The sequence below is a fragment of the Mytilus galloprovincialis genome, chromosome 9 (assembly GCF_965363235.1).
Source record: "Mytilus galloprovincialis chromosome 9, xbMytGall1.hap1.1, whole genome shotgun sequence".
Classification (NCBI taxonomy): Eukaryota; Metazoa; Mollusca; class Bivalvia; order Mytilida; family Mytilidae; genus Mytilus; species Mytilus galloprovincialis.
In genome coordinates this window covers 11,947,393-11,970,631 of record NC_134846.1, presented here as the reverse complement: position 1 = coordinate 11,970,631, position 23,239 = coordinate 11,947,393, and the positions used below count along the sequence as shown (strand labels likewise).

General features: G+C 31.5%; 1 protein-coding gene across 3 annotated transcripts in view; it reads left to right on the top strand.

The window, feature by feature from the left end:
• Positions 1-23,239, top strand: part of LOC143044410 (BAI1-associated protein 3-like) — a 123,907-nt gene that overhangs the window by 20,023 nt on the left and 80,645 nt on the right. For all 3 annotated transcript variants that reach the window (XM_076216418.1, XM_076216417.1, XM_076216419.1), the window contains exons 2-3: positions 1,025-1,199; positions 14,929-15,016. In XM_076216418.1, the coding sequence (XP_076072533.1) occupies positions 1,033-1,199; positions 14,929-15,016 (255 nt within the window). In that variant the 5' untranslated portion in view covers positions 1,025-1,032. The remainder of the gene's footprint in view (positions 1-1,024; positions 1,200-14,928; positions 15,017-23,239) is intronic.

The window sequence follows — 23,239 nt, the reverse complement described above, 5'->3', positions numbered from 1 at the left end:
TTTTTTATTTCATTCTTATTAGGGGGTTTGGGTAATGGTAAGGAGGAATTATAGCAATTTCTTTTTAAATTTTCCCCTGAATTTTTATCTATAAATAAGATGGTATCCTTATTGATTTTTATTGCAATTGTTCTAAGAAATCACCTTGTCGGATTTTGGCTAATATCATATATAATATCATATAATATTTGACCAATATAAACTAAAAAAGTGCATTTAAGATATATAAAAAAGTATGATACAATTGTATACAATAGTTGTACATGGTAGGAAAATATAATTTTTGAAAAGCTGATTTGTTTCAGCTTTAGAAACAGGGAGAAAAAAAGGCTCACCAACTTTTTGTTTTGAATTTCGATTGCCATCTAGAAACTTTCCTACAAAACGAAGATGCGGTACGGTTGCAATGAGAAAACTCTCCACAAGAAACCAATATGACACTGAAATTAATATCTCAAGGTCACTGCATGGCCTTCGACAATGAGCAAAGTTCAAACCTCATAGTCGTATATTTCTATAAACTTCTCTGAAACACCATACATGTATACAAGATCGAATTTTCTTAACATACTGATGTCTAAACAAACAAGCAGAAAGGTTAAAGACGTTGTCAATTGTTTAATCACCAACAGTATTTTAACAACAACATTCAGAATGCATATCAAGTTACATTTGTTCTGCGCCTGTATATTATTTTTGCATGTAACATTTTGCCCCCCAGAAGATTAATTTACGCTGATTAGAGTTTCCATAGTGACATTTAAATTTATCTTCATTAGTATTCAAAGTAAAATCATTTATAAAATTAACAGTATAAACTAATTAAGATAGACGACGAGAAGTAAGATTGGAAAACAGAATTGAAGAATTGCATGTGACAAATTTGACAGCACCAACATTGTAGAAAATAGAGGGGAAAAACATACATGTTACATAATTTTTAATCAGTCAGGGAAATGGAAAATAGATTACTTCCATTAGATAAATGCATTATATAACTGATATCATATAATTGGTATTTCAGAATAAATAATGGAACTCCCAGAAGCAAACGGCTCTAGACTTACAGTCAAATCACCGAAGTCACCGAGGCGACGCCGAAAGAGTAAATCATCGTCACCAACTACAGCATCAGCAAAAGTTTTTAATTTAGTTGAGGAGCAATATGAAGCACCAAGGAGGGAATTTCAGAATCCCAAGTAAGCAATTCATGATATATGATTATTATAATGTACAGTATCGTTACTTTTATCTAAAATCAATATTACACCCTCAGATTGAGAGAAATTATCTTAGTTAGAGACTTCAGTTATAATATTGTCCTTTTATGGTTTATGAGCTGGTTATCTTATATTCTGGATATTGAAATACGTTGAAGAGACATTATTGCCGAAATGCACATCTCTTGCACATTGAAAATTGGTATCGTTCAATGTTATTATAAATTTGAACAGATGAAGGAACGTTTTGAATGGAAAATTGTACATGTTTAAGTAAGATTTGCCTGATTGATTAATTGATAGAGTTGTTTGCTCTATGCCCAGTATCTTTATTCAGAAAACGCTCTACGCTTCGTCCATCATGTTCGGATACAATTTCAACTTTGGGTAGATCATTGGCAAACACAAATCAAACAGAAATTTTTTTGGCATTGGCCGGTGGAAATTTCAACTAATTTATATCTACGACTCAAACGTTTCAAAGCCCCTTTCTTGCAAATCAGTTACAAATCATATGTTCATACTGTCAAAGTTTTTTTTATAAGTTTACCGTCTCAGTGTATTACATGTATTTCACAAAAGAGCTAAATACTAAAACTTTTAATAAATCAGGTTGTATTAAAATGATAACATGATTAAATCAAATGTTCTAGTTTATATGGCGACAGTTGAATGCAAAACCTTTTTAGATTATTAAATAATTGAATCAATAACATCAACTACCAGATAATCTGTGACTGGACTATATTGGACACGAGTGGTATTGAGGTTTTCATCTAACTCTTGTACATTACAGTATATTCCATGCATGCAGAAATAAATGGTTATCATGAGTTATATAATTGTTAATATAACAGGAAACTCTCTCTAGAGCTCAAGAAACTGAAAAAAAGAATAAAATAAAAGTACTGATTATGGTATTATATAATTTGGGAAATTTATATATATTTAAAAGAACTGTAAAAATATCAAAACACATTTTCAAAGTTAAATCAAGAAGATGCAACAGCATTGCCAAAATTAGTAGATAAGAATTGCTGAGCACATTATGAGTGAAAATGTTAGCTCGTAAGAATTTATTGAAATATGAAGTTCCACATACTTTATTTTTGCTTTTATATTTATTGGGGATTGAGTTATCCCTCTTCTTATGTTCACAACTTAGCTGGCTTGTTTAGTATTAGCGTATATTCCTTTCATTCAGACCTTATATTAGTGGAATTCATAATTATTTGTATACATGGTAACTTATATAAGAACTTACTTATTAAAAATACAATAACAGTGCAATTCAGTATTAAAGGTCACAGGAGCCCAATTATTTGTTTACATTTTGACGGCAAGTTTTTTAAGGTACTCATAATAGAATCCTTACAGCTTCTGATTGGATGATACTGGTTTGGACTTGTGTTTTTTTGTTTTTTTTTATGAAAAGCTTATCCAATAAGGTTTAAAAAATCAAGAAATTGAAATTCACATTTAACAAAATCTTGAAAATATCTTTCATTCCTGCACGTCGGACCATTAAAGAAATGCCTTTTTCTGTAAGCTATATTTTAAGTCAATTTACGCCACATGGCCATATATATTTTTTTGGTTGTTATGCAAGTTGAACACTGGCATTTCTAGTTACATAAACTGCTACCCGTTTTTTTCCCAAGTTTGTGTAATCTTCGAGAAAAAAATGGAACACCACTGGTGCCCTATTGAACATGCATTACGAATAATTGCGCTCTTGTAAACTTAAGATTTAGTTAGTATGATTTAACTGCATAACATTTTAAAATATAAACTACTATAAAATTAGAAAAGTCTGTACCACGTGTACAGCATTGACATGACTAACAAGCAGGTTGATAATAACCAGGAATGATTAACAAGACTCCAGTGAAGATTTAGCTTGTAAACTTTAAACGATTTTTGAAATATATATACATATTTTAAGTTATCTTAGTAGTAATATTCGATTAGAATTGATTTTCTGCTAATTTTCATAGACCCATAAGAGTTATTCCCCTTCCTATAACCATTTTGCATGGTAGTCAACTGTTATGAAAATTCCAACTAATTTGACTAATATTTAAGGTTAATCTTGTAAGTTAGTAAGAAAAAATAAAATAGAAGATGTGATATAATTGCCAATGAAACCACTCTCCACCAAAGACACAAAGATAAACAGCTACATTGTATTATAAATCACCATGCGGCCAACAAACAGCAAAGCCCATACCGCATAGGTAGCTATTATAGACTTTGAAATCACAAATGTACATTAATACAATTCAGACTAAAAATCTAACGGCATAATTAATGTACAAAAAATGTACTAAAACAAATACATAACACAGCAACAATCGACAACCACTGAATTACAGGCTCCTGGCTAGGGACAGGCACATACATACAGAATGTGGCGGGGTTAAACATGTTAGCGGGATCCAAACCCGCGCCTAACATGGAACAGCGCTGTAACAGTACAACATAAGAATGAGCATTCTAATGCAACAACGTTTGTAACGTTCGTTTTCATTGGATAACGTCACTTTTTTACATGGCATCAATTAATAATTGATTTATGCTATCCGCTAACCCGTCGCCAGTAAACTTAATTTGCGACCATCAAATCCCCAATTGATGCCGTAGGAGCTTAAAATACAATACAGTTATCTCCTAGATATAAAATCAATTGAAAAAAGCTTAACTCATCAGATGGATACAAATAGAACTACATGTAAATCTAACAAAAACATAGAGTGGACGTGACCGGTTACTACTTGTGCATCATAACAACAAAAAAACACTAAATACAGATCTGAGAGTACTCGCAGTTACTGAGAGCTACAGTTCAAAGCCATTAACAACTAATAAAGTCGTCAGTTTGCTATGATCAGAGACGTATTATATGTCTGTGCTATGATTAATGCAAACGAAATAACAAATTTAAATGTTTATTTGGTAGATGCTTATTTTCTTCCAGGTATATTGCTTTATTATTGAATTACATATTTTACGGAATTAGTAGTATATTTATATGATTTACTACTAATTTAATCAATGAATTTTCTGTTTTTAAAGATATAATATCACATGTATATGTACTTTGCACAAGGTCATGTTTTTCTCTGACTGTTAATGACGTCTTTACACTAAATCTATCGGATATTCAATTTGGATGTGTACTGTTTGATAATTTAGCCTTAGATACATGAGTTGTCTCTGATCATAGCAAACTGACGACTTTAATAAGCATCATATAGTTTCGTTTGTAATAGTTGAGCTTCTACTGTGTAACAGTAACATACATCAGCTTAGCTTGTTGGGAAAGTTTGGAAAGCAAAATTCATGAAATTTAAAGAATATTAACCCTGAATAGACGTTTCGTATTTGTAGGCAGTCGAAGAAGTAGCAAACTTGTAATGCATAAATTGAATAAACATTTTTTTTTTTTGGGGGGGGGGAAGAAAAAGGGGGTGGGGTAATAGAGATGTCTATTTTTGTTTTCTTTATTTGTTTGTACGTAGAAGCATTTTCGTTTATACATGTAAATATTTTTTTATTTCTAAAATGTAAACCGTTATAACAGTATCATGGCCGATGTAATGTAACATATTACTCACTCTAGTTTTATAAAGATCGCATGACAGTTAGATGATACAAGTAATGTATGCTGAAACATGAAATGCATTGGCTGCGGTTTGTATCATACAAACCCGGTGTTTCAGATATACTTTTAGGAATTAGATAAATATTGCACATGCACTCACGAATTATTTTACAAAAACAAAACAAAAAAGTATCTGGTATCACTTGTCTTTTTTAAGTTTTTGGTTTAAAGCGCATTTCTTTAATTCTAACAATCAATAGCACTATCTAAAGTATGTCATTGAATTTGTCATGAATTATCAATCATTTAAATATTAAAAGTTCTTCATTCTTATGCTTCGTCAACAAAAGTTGCTATAATAATAAGTGACCAGAATTAATAATAGCATATAGCAACCAGTTATAACTAATTTCGTGGATAATTACCTAAGGGTTTCATTGACGTATATAAATACTCCTGACAATACATGTATCTCCAATTATTGATAAGCAGTTTTACTGAGATAAGAACACTTTGATGTAGAAATACAACTTGCTTGCGTCAATTTTATTAGAATCTACATGTATAATTTTTATACATTAATAATTTTTTTAATTTCGACTGTCCGTCCCATGTTTTTTTACAGGAACTACTAAGCTTTTTAAATTTGTGTATCAATCTTTTTGTACCCCTGTTCTATACATCATGATGCATTTTCAACTTTCTACTTACCGTATACTTGCATGTATACATCATTACATGTAAATATATATGTACATCCTTAAACATAATATTAAGAAGTAAAATTTTAGCTGCATTTCTCATGACCAACGAATCAGAGCTTCTTGCAAATTTCGTGAAAAGTATTATATGAACATTCTTTACCATAAGATATATTTGTGTACATCCACTGGAGTTTGACTTCAATACTGATTACTAAGTCTTTTCTATTCTTACAGATACATTGTTAACGTTGCTGATCAAGTTTTCCAATTAAATATAACTTGAGTATTTATATAATGAATTTCTCGTAGTGTATACATTTACGTAACCATGATCGAGTTGGTTCAATTGCGTGCAAAATTTAAATTCATATTGTTTAAAATAAAATTTCTTTTAATGAGCTTCAGAAACAGGGAAACAGTCGATATTTTTCCTGTATCGTAACGTATTCATATTTATGTATATTAATTTTTTTTTCTTCTTTTTAAATTAAATATTTCGCTTTACCATATACATTTTATTTTTATTCTCCCACCGTTTATTTTAATGAAATAGACATGTCTTTATCGCGAACACTAAAGAGGACACAAAGGCGAACTGAGACACAAATGGTAATGTCACAAGACGATAAAGAAACTGTATACACGTTACGGTTTAAGCCCCAGTCACACTATCACGTTTTACTACGTTTTAAAATGCTACGTTTAAGGATGTACTTAGGTGAGGTTAGGTAAAAATTAAGAAATTAAGAAATTAAAATTGATACTTTAAGCTGGTAGAGCATCAATTAAGGATAAAGATAAGCTAAAGATATAGATAGGTCATGGACCTCCTTTTCGAGATATTTGAAATTTAAAATATGGCAGGAAAAGGCTGCCTCGGACGTTTACCTTATGATTGCATTGATATTATTTGGGTTTCAGAACAAAAGAAAGAAAATCAAGAATCTTTTAAAATTTTGGTAAATGATCTTTCATGAGCTATTAAGTCTTATATGAAAAAATAAATGGGTGTTATAGGGCAAAATATTTTACATTGTATTGTATGGAAAAACACCAAAGAGTCCGAATATTTGACACAAATTCCAAAACCTCAAGTACAACCTTAAACTACGTTTTGAACAAAAATATCCCGTTATTTTGAAAGCCAGATTTTACTAGGTTTGTGCTACGTTCTTATCACGTATTGCTACTTATTAGTACATTTAGACCCACGTTTCCACCACGCATTGGCAAGTTTCGATACGTAGTCAGCACGTTTTTTTACATTTCGCTAAGCTTTGATACGTACTTACTAGGTTTCTACTTCGTTTCAATTTTCGCTACGTGTGTTGTTGGATTTTCAAAACATACGGGGCAGGTCCCGTTTTGAAGGATCGCTATACGTTTCGATACGCTTCGTTCCGTGTATTCCCGTTTCGCTACGCTTTCAAAACGTAGCAAAACGAAGCCCTCGAAGCGTGACAGTGTGACTGGGGCTTAATTATCCAAACACATGTATTTTAAGTAAATCGTCAGTTGTAGGATGAGAAAAAATATCTCTATAAGTACAGATCACCAATATTTGAACTCAAAATACATCTCATTTTGGAGGTCAGGCTGTTTTCATTATTTGATAACTGACTTGTAAACTATCTTTAAATAACATTATATTTATTTACAAAAGATCAAAGCGTATAACATTAGAAAAATAGAAAAAAGGCGGATGATACCAAAGCACATTCAAAATTGATGAGTAGAAAATTAGCTTTTAAAATAAGAAAGTAGAATAGATCACGCTTACATTTTGTTGTCATCAGTAAGTGTGTAATTGAAATGACATGATTACTACCTTGTGTCATCATTATTGCATTATAGATGCACTTTATACATTTAATATCATTATCACATGCTAGATTATAACTTTGGTGTGTTGCTTCTCTCTTTGATCTTATATCATTGACTTTAAAATGTGCAACCAGTATTTTCATGTACGAAATCTTCTTAACTAAGCCATAACACAAATCAGTAAACCTTAGAAAGTAATATTATCCTTGATACTGGATATGTTTCGCCACCATTTATTCGTATACATAAAAAAGAAGACCGAATGACACAGAAATTAACAACTATAGGACATCGTTCGGCCTTACACAATTAGCAAAGCCCATACCGCATAGTCAGCTATAAAAGGCCCCGAAATCCTTAATGTAAAACAATTCAACCGAGAAAACTAACGGCCTAATTATGCTCTTTAACAGGGCCCAAACTGTACAGCATTGTATTTTATGAACCGTTATGGTAACCACCGTTATACATGTGGACAATGCTATCTTGCAACATTGCACAAAACCTTTTTATCAATCGATCGCTACTTTGTGTCTTTTGTCTTTTCGTTAGTTGTGTTTATGCTTCGTTCCGATTTTAAGAGTTATGTTCTTAAGTTTGTCCTTATGTTGTTCTACACAACAGTCTTAGTAAGCTATTTTTGAGGGAGGTCAAAGCACCCACAAACATGTTAAACTTCGCCACATTATTTATGAGCCTTGACAGAGTCAGTGTTTGTCGTTTGCTGTTGTCTATCTACAAGCTACAAATATGAAACAATCCAAACAAGGTTATGCTTGCATGTGCTGTTAAACATGTTTAAGCTCAATCGAAGTTATTTCTTGACAACATATAGATCAATATTAAGCCAGTTACAGAAACTGATAATCAGATAAAAGTTCAGGTAAAGAAAAATATGAAGCGCTTGTAAAGTATACATATATCATTATAATAAGTTGTATGAAAAGCACTCAGTAATGGCAGATTTCAAAGTTCTAAGATAAAATAATCTATGGATATGGATAAAATTTGGCTAACATGGTTAATATCTAAATGGTTCCTGTCATCTGAATGACTTGGGTGTTATTCATGTTTAGAAACTCAGGATGATTTAAACTTGATTAAGTATATAGACACTTTTGTGAGGAAAATATGTTGCTCTCAAGATTATTTTGGGGAATTTTGTCGTTTGGTTGCTGTCTCATTTGCAGATGACACGTCGATACCATACGATAGTTGACTTCTCCATTTGGATATTATTGTCGTTATCATTTAGTACATACTCCTACAAAAGATTTTTACAACTCAAATTACTGTTTACATCGCAACTCAAATAACATAAATCATCAAAACCATATTGTATTCCAATTTGGCCATTTACATCTAGCTATGCTGTATGGTTCTTGCTCATTGTTGAAGGCCGTACAGTGACCTATGATCAGCTGTTTCTGTAAATTCTATGTCACATGGGGAGAGTGTTGTCACATTTTTTGCAATTATTCCACATCTTCTTATTATAATGATTTATTAAAGTAAGCATACTTTGTTTTTCATAAAGAAAAGGCAAATATAACTTTCATGTTTAAAGGTTATATCCTCGTCTCATGGGTTTTCGTGCTATCAAGGATGCATTGTGACGTCAACATTTATATTGAAGAGGCATGCATAGTACGAATGTATATGACGTCCGAAAACATATAATCTAACCATAACTACTACTATAGTCAATGAGTTATCATAGTTCTGTAGTAACGAAACAAGATTAAAAAAAACTTACTCTATGTAATTAATGTGCTGCTTTGAAATAATCATTTTCCTGATTCTGATATCGTTGAATATAATTCACAGTAGATGATTTAAACAGCATTCATAAACACTACAAAGGGACACGCCCTTTGGTGACTAGAACACAATTGGCATAATTTCAATACAGAAAAAAACTCAATCTCAAGCGAGCTTCCTTCAAAATTTGGATACAAGTACAAAGTATGCGTACTAAATTGAATTGTGTTACAAAAAATAACAGACATAACAAAAAATAAAAGATATCAGTTTATAAAGATGTGATGCGTCTTTTAGCATCACGGCATCTTCTTGTCGTTGACATTTGACTCATTTTTCTACTTTCCATTCCGACGATAGTTCAGTAATGTTTTTCTCGAAGGACCGATTGATTATATTGTTGTTTGCTCTTTTTCGTTTTAATATCTCATTACTTACGCTATAACAAGATATTTTACGATTTGATTCTCCTTCATGCAATTTAAGTACCAAATGGGAAAATGTAGAGAGATATCATATGTACAGAGGTTTAACATTGAAGAGACATGAAACCTCAAAGACTGCTAAATGTCAAGAATCAAACAAATTAATCAGTCACAAACAATAAGTAATAAAAACTTCGATACTTAGAAAAACACCATACAAATGGCACGTAACTTGAGATGAATAATATCTAAGATCTTACAAAAACATATAAAATGTTAAAGGAATATTATTTTTTTTCGTTTTCATAAAAAAAAACAGGAAATATATGCTTGATATACAGTATTGAAAACTGTAGGAAATTGGATTTTTGTTATACAGGCCAACTGTTCCTTTTTATTGAAAGTTCATACTGACAGGGCGAACTTCCTGTCGTCTGAGGACTGATTAGACAGATAACTAGATACAACATAATACAAATGTATGTGATAAAAAAAGAGATGGGTTAAAAAAAAATATCGAACGACGGGTAACATATGACCATAAGAACAAAGAAAATGTTCTTACATATCTACATACATGTATATAGAGAACTAAACATTCAGCTGTAGGAATTAACCATAAAAGACAGCTTCAAGAACCGCAAAAGACAGTGACATCAGTTACTAATGTGGTAAATTTTGAAAACCTTATCAAGGCTTTATGTAAGAAAAATTGTATATCACGTTCCACTTGTTCTCATAATGAACCACTTTTAATCTATAAATAATGGACTATCATTATCATTAGAAGCTATTTATTTTTATACTTATGAATCACGGTATTGATTCTGAAAATATCTAAGATATTTCAATATCACGACTACGTGTAATTTTCTTAAAAATTATTTTGAAATTTTATGAACAAGCTTATTTCTTAGTAACTTATACATTGTAGCGGCCGTAGTGACATCATCATCACGATACTGTCTCGTCTGGTCAAAATTCGGTAATACTAAATGTTCGATTACAAGTGGAAAATATGATAAAAATAACTGAACCGATTGCTAATGTTTATGTATCTGTATAATAAATATATTTGACAGAGTCGTGATTATTAAGAATGTCAAGTCGAAATGGGTTAAGAATAAACAACTTTAAAGACATTGCAATCTCACAAAATGTGTTGTTTTAATGACAGTATAGGTTTTTTTGCTATTTTCTAGTATATATGTTATTCATGCATCAGGTTAAAACAACACGCCTACACAAACATTTGTCATTCTTTGAAGGAAACATATTGGAATCTGTCAGAACAATGAACATAGTCTGACATTCATTTATAACTGTTTCATTTGAAATTCGTGGGCTTGATTTTTTTAATTTATTGGTCAATTACGTCAGAAGTATAAAATTTCTGACTTCCAGAATACATTTTCTTACGCTGACATCAGATGGATCAATCTTGTGGTCCCTGATGGATAACACTTTCATAAGCAATCATATCATGTATTTATTTAAAAATAACACAGCTGCTGGTTGACGACTGCTAGTCCACGGCGGTATCATCAGCAATAAGTCTGGTTCGGCAGTCCACACTGACATGATTTATAACAACCAGACTCAAACTGGCAGTTTTTTTAGAAGACAAACAAAATAGCAGCCACTTTTTTCCAGCATCCAAATTTAATGATATGTCATTTAAAAAAGAGCAAATTTCATTTCTAATAGAGAAGGTACAATGATTGCGTAGAACAAATTTTGGTCACTTGAATTCCAAAAGTTTATGAATACATCATATAACATGCTTCAGTTGTTTTCTGAGGACATAATCGTACAGATACATTGTATCTGTTTAAGAAATTATAATTTTTGTATTCTTATATAAAGTATATGTTTTTTTTAGTGTCATTGGTATTAAAATATGAGACAAGAAACTGTCAAAAAAAGATAGTTAACTACAATTTATTTTGTGAAAGTTAAAGTTCTCTTCGTCATAACGATCTATGAAAATGTAAAATCATTGCACTGAAACTATATAAACCGAACAATTAATCAGATAAACAATCTTTGATGATTTCTTGATGACCTTACACATGAATATAGTGTAACATGTACTGTATTTATTTATATAATTTCCCTCTCGTATGAATTGACCATCAATATATTCGAACTTGTACATGTACTGCCTCAATTTATTAAAAAATCTACAAGATTTCTTGTGACAATATATTAAATGCTGTATATGCGATAAATAAATTTCATTGTCATCGTGATCAATACTAATTTTACAGTTTCGTATGCTCTTTATGTTCTTTCGAACAGTACACAATTGTATTGATATTTCATAAGATATTTAACATTTAGTTTTAAGTTAAATTAGTGGATGTTTATACCATTTTATTGTAATATATTGTAATCTAGAGGGTTTGCAACTTGCAACAGCGTTTATCAAGCGAGTACCCAAGGTCATCAGCTACCAATGATATTATCATCATAGTGTCAGATATCAATTGATACTGTATTACATTTTTTTATCAAATGAGATTGATTTCCTGCTCTGTCAATACACATTCTCATATTGCATTCTATGTAAATATCACGAGTAAAAGCATGTAAACTGGGTATAGGTCATGAAGATATCAACCGAATAAAATAAAACCTAAAAAACTCACCTTGAACTTAACGTATAATCTTCAACATTGTGGGGTTCGTGTTGTTTATTCTTTAGTTTTCTATGTTGTGTCATGTGTGCTGTTGTTTGTTTGTCTTTTTTCATTTTTAGCAATGGCGTTGTCGGTTGTTTTAGATTTATGAGTTTGACTGTCCCTTTGGTATCTTTTGTCCCTCTTCAACAATTCTGTATTTGAACTTCATTTAGCTCTTTACATGTAAGAAATTTAATATCGAAATATCAAATTTTATAAGGATTGTTTATTTTAGATGTATTATTGTTTCATGAACATCTTATCTTATAATTATAGAAATAATGAATAACTTCTGTACAAGCGATAGTGACTGCTGCGATACTGTGTAACATTCAATTGTCTAACGGGGAAAACCTGAAACAAAGGAAAATATGGTGGCTATGATATACGATATATATTTTCAAATATCAAATGGCTAGGCTGTGAACAATCAAAGGATACCAGACGACATTTTAACATTATCCCAACCCCCATACCGTATATAAAACAATTGAAGATCCCGAAATAACAAAATGTAAAACAATAGACCACTTTCGAGTTCATCCGTCACCGGAAAAAAAGTCGTCAATTAGACGCGCCTTTATGACGTCATTTACCAGATAGAGGGGGTCGCCTGTATCCCTACACTATTTACGTTCATCAAGCGTCTTAGTGATCGTCATTGTGCAGGAAAAACTAGAAATAATGGTTGTTCTGTAGGTTCTTAATGACAATTCCCTAATGACAGCAATACTGATTGTCCATTTTGAGAATTCAATTTGCCGAATAAGGCAGCAACCATTTGATTTTCTTGGGGGGCTTTGGGGTTTTTTTCTGGACAACAAGTCGGAAACAATTTTTTTCTTTCAATTTTAGCATTACATATAGTGGCAGCTGAGGGTGAAACAAACAATTTTTTTTTCTCAGAATCAAAAACAAATTATTTTTTCTCCAAAAACTGGAAACAAACTTTTTTTTCCAAAAAAAAAACATAGCCCCCCCCCCCCCCCCCCCCGAAATTCAAATGGTTGCTGCCTAATTTGAACAATATAGAATTATAGTTTTCCAACCACTCGCTCAACATTGGAACGGAAGTGACGACGCCCATAAACGCACAAATGACGTTCACTAAAACCAGAGTTTTTGACGGAAATGCAACGAACTCGAAAGTTGTCTAAGAATAGGGGATCAGATCAGCCTTATCCAAGCTATCAACATAATGCAAAATACAAGTGTGATAGACAACACACAACAGTCACTGAAGTCCGACAGGCACGTATAGAATGGGGTAGGTTTAAATAGATTAGTGAGTGTTCAATTCTATTCCCTACATTGGACAATGATGTTACAACACAAAAACAGAACATATTCAACCTATCACCATGATAACGTTCAAAAGTAAGATGCGTGCTATCGGACTATAATGATATTGATAAATAAACAGAGTTGTGAAGATATGACATGTATCTGAACTTCTAGTAACCTTTGTATAGGGCTTAACTGGTTGTACTTCATTCATGAAAAGGGTTGTGACATAATTCTGCTTACTGTAAAAAAAAAAACACAGTTGAACATATTTTTATTAACGTCATTCCCTCAATTAATACCTAATAATTTGACATTTTTTTTAACAATTCATATTGCTATCGATAACTCTGATATGAAATTATCTTGGGGTACAGATTATGCTATAACTGGTTAATTATTCTGTATTTCATCTTGTGGTACATGTTATGCTAACTGGTTAATTATTCTGTATTTCATCTTGTGATACATGTTATGCTAACTGGTTAATTTTCTGTATTGTATGCGGACTGTTTATTTCGTTAGATCATCAATACAATACAGCTGCCGTATCAAGTCGATATATTAACAATAACTCCCATCATCAAACAATAAAATGACCAATAAATTCTATAATTCTCATCATAAATGTTTAATTTGCAGCTTCTAGCATTCTTTGTGGATAATATGACTAAATTTGCCCAAGGGAAGAAACTCTGTATTGGTTTTATTGGTTATATTGATAAGTTTGACATTTTATTTGGGCTATTCACATACTGTTCTTTCACGTCTAGAAAGAAACAATAAATATTGATGTTTTTTGTAGAAAATACATTAAGTTCAACGAAACTAGGTATCACCAATGCATCAATAATACAATCTTAAACCATTCAACTTAAAATCGATCTTATAATAGGTTTTTTATAGTTTACATCGGGATATGTTCTTTACATATCTATTATTCCGATGTTAGAAAAATATGGAAAGTCCAATTTATAACACTGACAGGCAAACCATTAGCTTAATCGATTTCAGTGTTAAATATAAATATAGTATGTGACACTGCAATTTGCAATACACATTGTGTTGTCATTTTCATTGATCTAAGTAACTGAATATTTATGAATATTAATGACTTTATAGTTAACTATTTATATTTTGTTATTTATGGAAGAAATATATCAATTCAGTTCAACATTCGAAGCGACTTAATTAATAACAGAGCAAGCTCATATCACTAGCTTAAGTGTATCGGATATTTAAACAGGACATCTTATATAGATATAAGAATATAACTAGCTAACTGCTTTGAAAAAAGGAGATATGGGATTTCATAATATAATACTTTGTATAGACTACAGTGAATAAAACTCCATTTACTTATGTTATCGTAGCGAAAAGTGAAATGGCGAAAGCTAAACCGAAAAACTCTTTTTATTCCAGAGTTCATGAAGCGGACGGGAATTTCTTTGAAAGTTTCACCGCTCTGGCTTGGAGACAGGAAAATAAGCGATTAAGAGCACATTCAGATGTAAGTACCTAATTATTATATTTTTTTCTTTTATCAGTTTTGTTTATGGACACAAATATATGCATGTAACCAATACATACTTTTTTCCCAAGGAGTAACTTAATACATGTATACATAAAATTGAGAATGGAAATGGGGAATGTGCCAAAGAGACAACAACCCGACCATAGAGCAGACAACAGCAGAAGGTCACCAACAGGTCTTCAATGTAACGAGAAATTCCCGCACCCGGAGGCGTCCTTCAGCTGGCACCTAAACAAATATATACTAGTTCAGTGATAATGAACGCCATACTAAATACTAATTATATCAAGCTAATATTCTTTATTCATCCTTGTCATTGTTTAGCTAGATAATACTTCCATGGAGAGACAAAATTTTAGTCTCTTTTTCGTTTTGTCAGCTCTACCATGTTTGTTCATAAGATATATCGGCCTCAAGCATCACAAATACGTGTAAGGTAAAACATGAATTTTCAAAATGCGTATAGGTACCGTTAATATTATGACATACAATTAAAAAATGTATACTAAGGTTAATATGCACAAAAACAATAACGCGATAAACTTACATTTTGTACTTAAAGGCTAATATAACATATTCCTTCAGAAGATATTGCAAGATCATACATTTTTTAACGTAAGTGGACATATTATGATGTATCACAAGTATTTTTTACACTTCTAGGTTTCATAATTTTATATCTTTACTCAAGTTGTGACATTCTCTTTTGTTTCCTTTTTTTGTGATTGAAGGTGTTTCGGACAATACCATTATTGTGTTGATTAAAAGTTGCTAATTATTAATTCTTAAATTTTTTTTATTAAAGAATGAATCTCTCTCACGAAAAGGTGTAATTTCTTGCCTGGATGCGGCTATACTTTAGGCACGTTTTAGTTTTATAACCTTTATCGTAAGCACCACTAAAGAATATTGTCGAAATGCGCATCTGGTTCTGATCAGTAAAAATGGCATCGTTAATGACATTAACTCATTCTCGGATCTCCATGTGAAGCGTATCGAATTGAAAATGAGTATGAATTTTAATGTGCGTATTGTTATGCGTTTACTTTTCTACATTGGCTAGAGGTATAGGGGGAGGGTTGAGATCTCATAAACATGTTTAACCCCGCCGAATTTTTGCGCCTGTCCCAAGTCAGGAGCCTCTGGCCTTTGTTAGTCCTGTATTATTTTAATTTTAGTTTCTTGTGTACAATTTGGAAATTAGTATGGCGTTCATTATCACTGAACTAGTATATATTTGTTTAGGGGCCAGTTGAAGGACGCCTCCGGGTGCGGGAATTTCTCGCTACATTGAAGACCTGTTGGTGACCTTCTGCTGTTGTTTTTTTCTATGGTCGGGTTGTTGTCTCTTTGGCACATTCCCCATTTCCATTCTCAATTTTATGAAAAAGCAATTCGCTGTACCAATTTCAGTATTATTCCTTAAGAAATTACATCGTTGATCTAGTCGAGCTATTAATAAGATAAATACTTCATACTTTGACATGGTTTTTGAGCTCATTAATGGCCATAGATGACACGCTACAACAAACTCTTGACTGTCAATAAGGCCAATTTTCGATAATCAATGTAGATTACAATTTTTATGTTAAAGAATTTTAACGGCGTTTCTAATTGTAGAAAGCGGTTATCTCTACAGTCGTAAATTATATTGCTATTGAAGTCGATTTTAATGAAATATTGTCTTTACAAGTTATAGTGGAGTTTTGCATTATGGATCACTTTGAATTCAAATGGATTTGAGTTATATAGATAGTCAATAACATAGTTTTAAATCAGATTTGATTGAAGTGTTGAAAGGCCTTTTTTATGTCTTATTATAAAAATGCTCTAACATGTTACAATTTATTAACATTGCAGTTGTAAGTCCCACTAACGAATCAATCATTTTTCAAAAGATTCAGATAAATCATATTTTTTGCTTTCGAGGATCGTTGGTTCTAACTGGGCACTATGGCTGCCTTCAACAAGATTTTTTTAAACTGACCTTATAGAAAAAGCCACTAGTTTTGAGAATGGCGTTAAATATCAACGCTCAATCCATCAAATATTAGATAACATTGTGAAGGACTTTTGAAATGACACATATGATAGTCTATATTCTAATGCAATGCTAAAAAATGTATTTATTCATTACAAAAGTAAACCTGTTTTACAATCAAAAAGTAGGTAAACAAAAATGAATGTTATCAGGTAGATACTATGTTCAATTGATTAATTGTTATTTACATTACGCCTAGTGGTAAAGAATTCAACCCTGTTCAAGACGCGAACGTATTAACAATAAATGCAATTTGTAGGTACTGCAAGGTAGGCGTCCACCGGTGTGAGGAGTTTAAAATTCAGACTGCCTCTTGAAAGTAAGGATAGCTTGGATTGGACCAAAAAAATTGAAAATTCAGAAATGTGTTGCAAGGATTTTTAACTGTAGATAGTGTGACATTGTCTCTATCCTAGACATCTGAATTAACGTTCTCATTACAGACAAACGTGGCTGTGTATTTACATACCACAAAGAACAAAATTGTCACTCTACTTCAGCATTGGTTTTTTTAACGCTCCAGGAACAGTGGGATGACCATGTTTCTTTTCCCTGTCAACTTTTGGGGTCGGTTTGGTTGACTTCTTCTGATTTGAACAAATAAAAAGGATAACGAACAAACTAGGCTAAGCGTTTGTAGATATATTTGAAATGACAAAATTATGTGTAATTAGTGTTTTATTGATTAATGTACTGTACTTATAATTAAGTATTCGCGAATTAAAAACTATAATCATGTTCTCGGTATGCATGTAATTGATTCTAATTCTCAATAGAGAATAAACTGAATCATTATATGGAACGGTACGGGTTATTATTCAGTTACGTAATTCAGTAACAAACACAATTGGATGTGTAGTTTTACAATGAATAATTCATTGCTCTTCAACTTTGTACTTTATTTGCTTTCGACTTTTTTTTATCCGAGCGTCACTGATGAGTCTTTTGTATTCGAAAAACGCATCTTGCGTAAACTATTGTAAGCCTACTTACTATCTTTGATGGGTTTTTTTTTTTCATCTTCAAACACAAAAAGTGTAATATTGTAGTCTAAAGACCGGGTGCACATCTCCCTAAAAGTATATAGACATAATCTCGTCATATAATAACAATTTTTAAATCAAAAATAATCCAACAGTAGCGATGTGTTATGGCATTAAAATTTCCTACTCTTAACAGGCTTTTGAAAAGGGACTCTGGGTCATGAGGAAATCATTAAAATTGGAAAATAAATCTATTTACAAAAAAGTTTGACTTTCTCCGGTTGTTCATGTTTTCCTACAATTCAATCATAAATGTGGCTATTGATTTTAATCTAAATAATCAAAATATAGGAAACAAGGTCTCAGGTGACATAGAGAAAAATGATATCCCAGACTAAAGATTAGCTGTAATAAACACAGGATTAAATGATTGATGTAAAGCGATATTTTAATATTGCAACAAACCCAGGACTTGATTATAAATATTGGCTTATAATTCTGTTGTTTATTTTTTTTTCTGAATGAAAACACGCTTCATGGCAACGATGATATTGGGTTACTGAGACGGTTGTATTTGTTAATTTCAGAGAGACTGACTATTAATTCACTAGGATTAAGAGTGTCATCAGTTTTACTATTATACTTAAACATGTAAAGTTAACGTAAATCTCCCGACACATCTAATGAACATATTTGAACATATGAAGACATACCTCGGTTGATTTAAATATCATCTTTTGCTTCACAGGAATTTATTTACGTCTAAGTGATATACTGATTTCTTCTTTCACAAACAGGGATCACACATATATCAGATCTCATAAATTATGTTTAATATTTCGTAAATGATTTATTTCTTATTTTATTTGAATGCAATGTTTACTATTAAATACACAAATATCTGCAGTTTCTTACAATGATTGAATTTTTTTTAAAAAAGTAGTAATTTTTTAAGACAAATCTGAATTTCTGTCCGACATATAATTTTTGTAATAAAATTACATATGATTTTCACTATTGACACGTTACTAGACTATTCTAGTTTCATAATTAATCATTTATTGATAATAAGAACCAAAAAGCTACGAAAAAAATAAACAAAAATAATGCCGAACTCCGAGGAAAATTGAAAACGAACGGTTGTTGCGTATTAAATTATAAGCCTGGTACGTTTTGATAGAAAATATTTGTGTGTTTCTCTGTCCTGTATGTTCTCCCATTTATTTGTATTGTTATTCTTGTCATGTAATGCTATCATCCTAATGTTATATTTAACATTGCCATAAAAGCAGAAGGTTTGGCTACCAACAAAACCAGGTTCAACCCAACATTTTTTTTCTAAAAATGTCCTGTACCAAGTAAGGAAAACGGTCATTGTTATATTATACTTCGTTTCTTTGTGTGTTCCATTTTAGTGTTGTGTTATTGGTGTGTCGTTGTTCTCTTCTTATATTTGATGTGTTCCCTCAGTTTTAGTTTGTAAACCGGATTTGTTTTTCACAAACCGATTTATGAATTGCGAACAGCGGTATACTGCTGTAACTTTTGTTTAATCAAATTGCAAAATCAAAATCGTAAACACATCAAACGAATGGATTACAAATTTCATATTTCTGTGTTGGTAAAGGCACTTTAGTAGTTAGAAAATAGGGAATTAAACCTGGTTTTATAGCTAGCTTAACCTCTCACCCTGTATGTCAGTCGCATAAAATTCCATTTCATTGGCAAATATGTATGATCGAACAAAACAAAAAATCATTAAAATCTCATTGAAACTTCAAAGAGTTTTAAACCGAAGAAAAGGATTTTACCATTTGTTTCCATGAGTGAAAAACCTACGAAAATGTTGATTTGTTTTGGGTTATGTATCATACCATCATTAAAAAACTGTAATTCATTTGTGTGTTCGTTTTTGTACATTGTTATATTGCACTGATAGATGTAAGGGAGGAGAGGGGTTCATATATAAGAAATAGTAATGGAAACCAATTATTATATATGTACGTGCCTATCATAAATTATGGACTCGCCATTAATGATGTGTACTTTCTGTTCAACCTAATCACATAGTTTTAGACGATTTAGAACTTGACATATAATGTAGAGACACTTTTGTCATTGAGTATCTTCCTTTAGATATACATACAAATGTATGATAGACAACGCAATATTATCTAAATCAAAAATTCAATCGGGTTAATAACTGATCAAACGGACTATGACTAGGTCTATTGAATAAAATACAGGAACGACCAGAATTGAAATAAACACAGCTGCTACCTTTGTCTATATTGTAATTGGCTTTTTGTGTTTTATGTAAAAAGTTATTTCAATATTCGATATGATACGGTGTGAATCAGTCAATATCAAGTCAATTAGTAGGTATATAAGAAAGAACAAGACAAAGTGCATTCAACAATAATGCAATACATCAGAACAGAGACATTCTGACACATTTAAGCGGCTAATGATATAGATGTCAGTTTATAAAGATAGCATAGTAGACATTAGAAATAATTACCGTAAGGTAGATCAAGGAAGTGCACAAGTTTTTGATACTTGATAGTAAGGTACATGTGTCCACATTGGTTAATTAATTTTACTAATACTATATACGATGTTTGTTTCTGTCATGTTGTATGGATGTTTTGTTGTCTTTTATGCCATGCTTCAAATGATTAAAATGACATAAATATTACCTTTTTCAGTAGACACGTATTCAGACTAATATCCAGTTGAAATTATTCGAAAGAAACGAAACTCTTTATTAGAGAAGGTAAAATGACTAAGATGGCAAATTTACATTGCTTACATCTGATTCTATGAACTTTAAAACTTTGAAGCAGGTACAGAATTTTTAGAAATTATATACGAGTTAAATCTGGTTCCAATTCCCACGGAATCCTCGGTGTGAGTTTAGAAAGCAAAATGGACAATTCAGAGAATTGAATACAAAAGGGCATACATTGTACCTAAACCAATCAAAATCGAGTAAGTTAGAGGATCAGTAGTTTACCGATGTTTGAAACTCATATTGTTTTAAGAAATACAAAAGCAAACTTTCCCTCGCAGAAGTGTAACCTAATACTAAGAAATATTTCATAATACACACACTGGAAATTAACAGGCACACTGTTTAATCTGAATCACGTAATCTGAATCACGCCAGTACGGACAGTTCTGGGATTTTAGTGCATAGCTATTTAAGTACCGACAACGATATACTTCCAATAAAGTTAATGATTTGAATGTAATATCATTTCCAGAAAATGCCCCTCCCCCTCATCAACGAGGAATGCACTTTCAAAGAATGTCATTATAGTCTTTATATTACTTGACATGTGTGCATAGATGAAGGCAACAGTAGTATACCGGTTTTTAAAAGTCATAAATCGATTGAGAGAAAACAAATCCAAGTCATAAACTAGAATCAAAGAAGACTTATCAACTATATGAGGAGTACAAATAAACAACAAGAACACTGAAATGCAATAAAAACAAACGCCAACATATATAGAAACCAACTATTTGATAACAACTGTCATAAACCTGACTTAGTGCTGGACATTTACAGAAACAAATGGTGGGTTAACCCTGGTTTTATGGCTAGCCAAACCTCCCGCATTTATGACGATGTTAGAAATAAAAAATGATTAAAGACATCAAACACAACAAACTGATCAATGTCTAGCGATATCTTTTTTTTTTTAAATCAACTGCTTAAAAGGCATTAATCTCGAAATTTGAAAATCAAGAGAAATCATTTTGATCTTTTTTTCTTGTAAACTCGGTTTTAGCTCAGTAGCACTAAATGAAATTTCAATCAAAGACAAACACGTTTTTCAAGAATAGCTATAAAATATAACAGTCATTAGGTATATCCCTGCATGTCTTTTTCGTCATACATTTATATTCATTAGTGTATGTTTGGTAATATTTCTCTAATCCTTCTCGCTATGGAAAACATTCTATCTAGATTTAAATACAACTAATCGAATCAGTATAAAATTGAATTTATTATCACAGCAAATCACCATATAAGCTTTGACTACAAATGTAACTTATGGGAATACATTGGATTCTATACACGAGTCTGTGTATTGTCTGTCTGTGTCCCATGCGTTTGGTTAACATATAGTTAAGGTTTCTACCTCTGTTGCAATTGAGTTATTTCTCCCCTTGCAATAGTTTAATCTTATTTAACAATCGTAAGTAGATAAATGTTTAAATTTTTTGTCTAGAGGGTGAAATTTGATCCTCTCAATTATTTATAGTCTATGCCTTTCCTCAATGTGTTAAACTCCGTAATATATGGTTCTATTGGAAGTAATCATTTACGTAACTTCAGAAAGTAAAACTATAGCACATGAAAATAACTACACGTGGTAAATGTTACTATTAATCAACTCACTGGCCATTATATGAAAGCTCCTGTAAGTCAGAAATTTTTTTTTCAAAGTGTACGAGGGAACAGCAATTTGATTTTCGGAAGGAGGAGTGCATTTTTTTTTAGATTACTTGTTAATTTCCATCTGTTGCTATACATGCTTTTTTTCACTTATGTACACAATTGTCACCTGGATCCCCCCTCCCTAAATAATAATCATATACACCTTTCTTGTATGATATTAACTGTTTTCAGTTCTTGTCAGCCCACGGATAATTCTTTTAAAAATCCTCCTCCCCCTTCGAAACCCAGAAAAGGAAATATCTATCCACTTATATTTTACACGTCATTACAAGTATATAACGTAAAATTTTGCCTGTAAAATAATTAAAAAAAAAGAAACCTTTTTGCCAAATACTGAACTCAAATGTCAGTACCCGATACTGACATGGTTTCAAAAATGTGTTTTAATTAATAATTTAGCATCCACACTATTTTAATCTTCTTAATCAAATAATGCTGCACCTTCTCGGGCAAAGTTTAATTGAGACATTATGATTTATCATTATAGGTATAAAAAGTAATTAAGAAGATTGAGTATACCAATTCTTTCAAAAACTGGGGGTACATTGAGGTAAATTAACGTCGCATATTGATTATTCAGGATGACTTTATACTATTAAATATTCAATTAAAACATATCGACAATTATTGTCGTTCCACCGATGCTCGAGGGTAAACGAGTGGATTAAACTTGGTTTTATAGCTAGCTTATAGTTATCAACGGT